The following is a 5,509-nucleotide window of genomic DNA, read 5'->3' on the forward strand; positions in this document are numbered from 1 at the left end:
CGTCCACCTTCCTCTAGGGGAGTGGTGAATAGATGTTGAAGTCCCGAAGGAATGGGCAATTAAATACTTTCAAAAGTTGTTTGGTTCAAAGGATGTTAAATTTTATAAAGCATTGATGAGTATGAAATCATATAAAGCGTAAGGACCGTATGATTTTAGGCTAATTTTCTTCAAAAAGTTTTGGGAAGAAGGGCTTTAGATCCTCTCATCAACTGTTTATCTACACCTTTTTAGGCTTAATCTCTAAGGGAGATATCTCTTCTTCCTTCAAGAATCTAGGCCAATTAGCATGCACAATATTGCACAAGTGAGACCATATTGTGCATGGTGCACAAGTAACTCTAGCCATTGAATTTATTTATCCATACATTAATATGGCGAACCCTAAACACATTATATCTTCCTTATTCTCACTCCCCTTCCTCTCTCTCAGACCTTTGGTGTTAGACTATTTTCGGTCGCCAAAGCTCCGCCACATGACCCATTTATTTCATTTTTACAAGCTACAACAACTTATGGAAACCAAAACACCTAAGTTTGTCTTCATTTTAATCACAATCAACTTGGAAATCTGATTTAGTGAATGAATCAATGAAAAATTGTAATTTGATGGAATTCACAGCCTGTTGAGGAAATGACTAAGAATGCTACTGAATGTCCTTATATTGCTGATTTGTGGTGTAGTCCTTTTGAGTTTCAATTCTCAAAGACATCTCTCTATTTTCTAAAGAGTACTCATGAAGAAAATGGGTGAATAATGTCTTATTTAATACTTTGATTTATTCTTATAGTGAAATTAGTTCTCCTCATTACATTAGAGTTTGAGTTTTTTATTCTAAAAACTTGAAAGAAGAGCTAGGTATAGAATCTATCATACTAGTGTTATGTACGAGTTATATGGCTAATGGTGGTTCGACGGCACCCCTCCCCAAAGTACCTTCATCCGGGTAAAGAAACAATGGACAATATCATTGTCCTTCAAGAGACTATCTACCCGCATCAATAATTCATTCAACGACGAAAGGAGATATTATTTTTAAGTTTGATCTCAAAAAGGGGTATGGCCAAGTTGATTTGGAATTTTTGTAAGAGACTACATTACTGTTATTTGGTTCCACAAATTATCATCATTTCTGTTATTTTCTAGGTTTCAAAAAACCAGTTCATGGTTTTTGATGGGAAATCAATATCTCCTTATCTTCTTGCATTTGCATGGAGAGACATTTGGGAAGGGAGGCGGCGCCCAATTCAAACCTGCAAAAATGAGTTGAGCATTTCTCATCTCTTCTTTGCGGATGATGTGTTTTTGTTTGTCAATCCCTCACATGATTCTTTTTATGAAGGTTTCTCGTGGCATTGCTAGAGCTAGAAGGGTGAAAATAAGTAGCCTAACTCATTTGTTTTACAAACAAGCTGACAAATTCTTAGGGTACATCATAGTGAGTGGAAGGCAAACTTTTTTCATATGTAATCTAGAATACTTGTAGCTTATCCGAGAGTTTAATGACAATGTGATAGTTGTGCAACCGGCACCAACATGTTCAAATGTATATCACCGTGGAAGCTACCACAAACAATTTTTCAGACACAACAACTACTACCTTCATCTCTAACAAACTAAAGAAAATTATGTATTACATTAAAATTTTCAGAAATTTAAGTTGCCAATTCCAGACAGTATGACATACAAAGTTATAATTCCCTTTTCTGGTATGTAAGACACATTGCTGTTTCAAAACATCAAAAAGAATTGTGCAACGAAAAGACAACATACATTATGCCTTCTTCTTCTTGGATTTGAGCATCACAAACCCGATAAATATGCACAAGAGGCAAAGAAGAGCCACACCAGCAGAAACTGGTATTAAAATGGCATATTCTTGGGGTAAGAAATACTTGTGTACGAAATGATCACCATCTACGAATGGCTGAAAGAGTACAAGATCTTATTAGGATGTTAAAATCAAGAAAGCCTTAATTCATTTAAAATACTTGGCATGCTACTAACCAAGATGATAACCCAGAATGTATAATAGGTGAATATCGATAAGCTAATAAAGGACAATAGAAATCCAACTGCTCTGTCTGCTAATTCCATTTTGATTCCTATAGTTTTTGCTTCCTGTTGACAGCAAAAGACACAATTGACTACTGGCATTCACAGTACTCTCAATATTAGAAACAAGAAACAAATCAACAAAATATTGGTTGCACACTTGGCACAAATATATTCGTCAAGTCTGCAATGAGCTGAAGGGAATTTAAAATCTCAGGAGCTGTGGTAGTATAAAAATGTTGAAGTGATGCAAAAATTTGCTCAAAAGGACAAGAAAACAGTTATTATAATAAGAAAAGTGAATGGTACATAATTAAAAACAATTAGCAATTAAATATGTATATTATATACTTCCAATTTATTCTTCAAATAAGAAAATCAAAATATAATTTTCCTAATAAAAAACTACATCAAATGATTAATGCGAAGGTGAAGGAAATCTTTAGAAGTTGTATCAGAAATTCAGCTTGAATAAAGCCATAATCTTTAGAAATTTTATTTTTCTGTCAGTAAAAAAAAACAAAACCAAACCTAACAAAAACCAGTTCAGTTGAGCCAAATTGAACCAGTTTTAGTACACAATGAACTGAGCCGAAATGATTCCTTGACTCGTTGAAGCAGTTTTAAATTCCCCGAACAAAACTGGTTTATGAACAGATTAAACAGTTCAAAAAACTGGTTGATTCTTTGGTATTTGAACAATTGCACTGTAAACAGACTCAAAAAATAAGCAGCAAATCAAGCACCATGAAAATGAGGATATGAATCGGTTGTTTTGGTTCAAGATTTTTGGTGTAATATTTGTTGCAACTGCCTTTAGGAAAGAAACAAAATACCTTTGTATTTTTGTAAAGAGTAACTATTCCTTTGAAATTACATTTCATGTCCGTTTTCCAAAAACATTTCTGCAGAAACCATCTGCACAATACAGAGTATGATGGCCAAAAGGCCCAAAACAATATTTTCACCAAAAATAGGCAATTCAAAGCATTGAAGGCAAGTTTATGTATATTGCAAGTTCCTATCAAGTTCACTCTGGTTGTATATCAATAATCACTAGATAATGGTACCATCCGGTCGGTGTCACCATTGACACAAGTTGGTTACCGACTATGACAGTGACAAATTGATTATCCATCTCATTTTCTACATATTTTGACTTTAGCTTACTATTTAAAGTTGACTGCACATGAACAAAATTGGTTTTTCAATTACTCCACCCATTTGAACTGAGGTAATCCTTTGAGAGATAAAAACTAATATTTATCTACTTTAGTTTGTTGTGATAAATAACCAGCAACTTTAACAAAAACTGAAGCAGGGCAAACTGAGTAAAGTGCAGCCCTTCAAATTAGAATGAATGGGTAGTTATTTATCATATGGGGTATAATATGATTGATTTTATTGAGAGGATTTTTATATTTACAAAAGAAAAAGTACGATATATTAAAAGAGAAAATATAAGACCCTTTTCGGTTGTTATATTACATATATTGAACAAAAACTAGCTCTGCATAAACCAGCCCTTTCTATAAATTATACTCAACTAGAAGTCTAGAACTAAACTAAAACACTAGAAACGTAAAACCAATGTTATCAATTGCATATCTCAAGAAATAGCGCATTGTTCAAATACCGCTACGCTACAATGCTGTAATGCCACTATAGTCTCTATTTGACAACACCAAGTACTAAGTAGCATATAGTAGAACAATAGCACTTTGTTCAAATTCCACTATCCAATAGCGTTATATCTGCTATTTGAAAGCACTGCTTTAAAAGTTAAAAAACCAGCAGTGAATGTATCATAATTCACATTCAAATAAGCTCCAGTTCAGTAATAAAGCCAACAACAAAAACCTCTAATAAACTTGGAAAAGCGAGTACTTAAATAATTGATAGACTTTGTTAATAAATTTATAACAACGCATTATCAATTCCATTGGATGGATTATGAAAAGGAACAGATTGATCGAGCAGTTAATGGAAGCAAAGGCAATGGGGCATACATACAAGAAATACGAAGCAATATAACTGAAAAATATTGAATTTTCTGCAAAGAGTAAGTCACTAAGCTATTTGAATCAAAAACCATACATCAATTTTAAATTCGAACTTGAGAAAGGCACATAAAAAACTAATCTATGTGATGAATCGCGTCAATTTAGCGCGCAATCAATATGCGGAGTGGGATCGCATTTTTTGCGCTACGAGAGAGGGGAAGGAAAATCCGGGAAAAAAGTTAAAAAGGGAAACAAAAACCTGGACGGGCTTCGTACTGTTTCTGGCGACCGACCGACGACAAACTCCGGCTGCTTATGCCGGCAAGATTTTGGTTTTTACGGTAGGTTGAGTTCAGTGGGTCTCCGATCCCACTTGTTTCCTTCCGATTACAATGCAACAAATTTGTGTGTTATGATGATGGGCCTTTTCAACAGAAAATGGATTGGGCCCTTTGTTTTTTTAAACTCAAAATCAAAAACTAGTATAAGTTGGTTTGTAATTGTTACTATAATAATAAAATTGTTACAAATAATATGCGTTAATGGATGTTCATTGTTTAAGTCTTTTATATTTCCATAACTCTCATTTCCTTTACTCTTATAAGTGAATGGATTAATTAATAGCTTTTAATTTTATTCTTTCACTTACTTATTTGTGTCCTATAAATAGGACTTACATGTTTTGTACACTTCATAATAGAATAATACAAAAAGTTCAAATCTCCTGTATATATATTTTGTTTTAATTTATTTTATAACACAACATCAGCAGCACTATTCTCTACTATATGAGAGATGACATAATCAACTTGAAGATTCTATTCCAATAGTATTTATTTTTATTATTATTATTATTATCTATTTTTTCTCATTATTATATTCATTCTTAAAAGTTTTATTCTTTTTATTTCATGTCAATCTTTTACTTTTGCATATAATTTTATTTTTATAAATCTTATCTTATTATAATTGTATATTTTTCTTTGTTTATTTGTCAAATTTTGAAAGAGTTTCACATTAAAAAAATCCCTTAATGATTATTAAAATAATTTTTTTTAATCATTGTTTCGTTTTTCTTTGTTTATTTGTCAAATTTTGAAAGAGTTTCACATTAAAAAAATCCCTTAATGATTATTAAAATAATTTTTTTTAATCATTGTTTCGTGAAAAACTAAAAAAAATTAAAATTAAAGCATACTTGAAGGATTGTTCAAAGAATGAATTATTCTTGATAATTGTTGATAAAGATCATTGTGATATAGTTCCTCAAGAACTAATATTCAAACATCAATATAGGATTGCTTATAATATATGTCTTTTCTTGGCAATTGGAAATTCTTGACTAGTTTCTGAATAAAGAATAATTTAATGCCAAACATTCTTGTAGGATTGCAAAATGTGCAATTTTCAATCATCATCGTTTATAAATATTTGTGTTTAAGTTTCTGAA

At 31.9% G+C, this 5,509-nt stretch overlaps 1 protein-coding gene across 3 annotated transcripts; it reads right to left on the reverse strand.

Moving 5' to 3' along the window:
* Window positions 1-1,618: 1,618 nt before the first annotated feature.
* On the reverse strand, window positions 1,619-4,484 carry LOC101512585 (dolichol-phosphate mannose synthase subunit 2). 3 transcript variants are annotated; one of them, XM_027336389.2, is made up of 4 exons: window positions 4,319-4,483; window positions 2,893-2,974; window positions 2,009-2,122; window positions 1,619-1,928 (listed from the first exon to the last, which is right to left on the reverse strand). In XM_027336389.2, exons 2-4 carry the CDS (start codon window positions 2,938-2,940, stop codon window positions 1,776-1,778), a joined length of 315 nt encoding a protein of 104 aa, XP_027192190.1. In that variant the 5' UTR covers window positions 2,941-2,974; window positions 4,319-4,483; the 3' UTR covers window positions 1,619-1,775. The 3 variants fall into 3 exon arrangements, with proteins under 3 accessions (XP_027192190.1, XP_073226801.1, XP_004509744.1); XM_073370700.1 differs by lacking the exon at window positions 2,893-2,974 and having other exon boundaries at window positions 2,009-2,151; window positions 4,319-4,484; XM_004509687.4 differs by lacking the exon at window positions 2,893-2,974 and having other exon boundaries at window positions 4,319-4,477.
* Between the last annotated feature and the right edge of the window lie 1,025 nt (window positions 4,485-5,509).

This window comes from Cicer arietinum, chromosome 7 (assembly GCF_000331145.2).
Source record: "Cicer arietinum cultivar CDC Frontier isolate Library 1 chromosome 7, Cicar.CDCFrontier_v2.0, whole genome shotgun sequence".
Lineage (NCBI taxonomy): Eukaryota > Viridiplantae > Streptophyta > Magnoliopsida > Fabales > Fabaceae > Cicer > Cicer arietinum.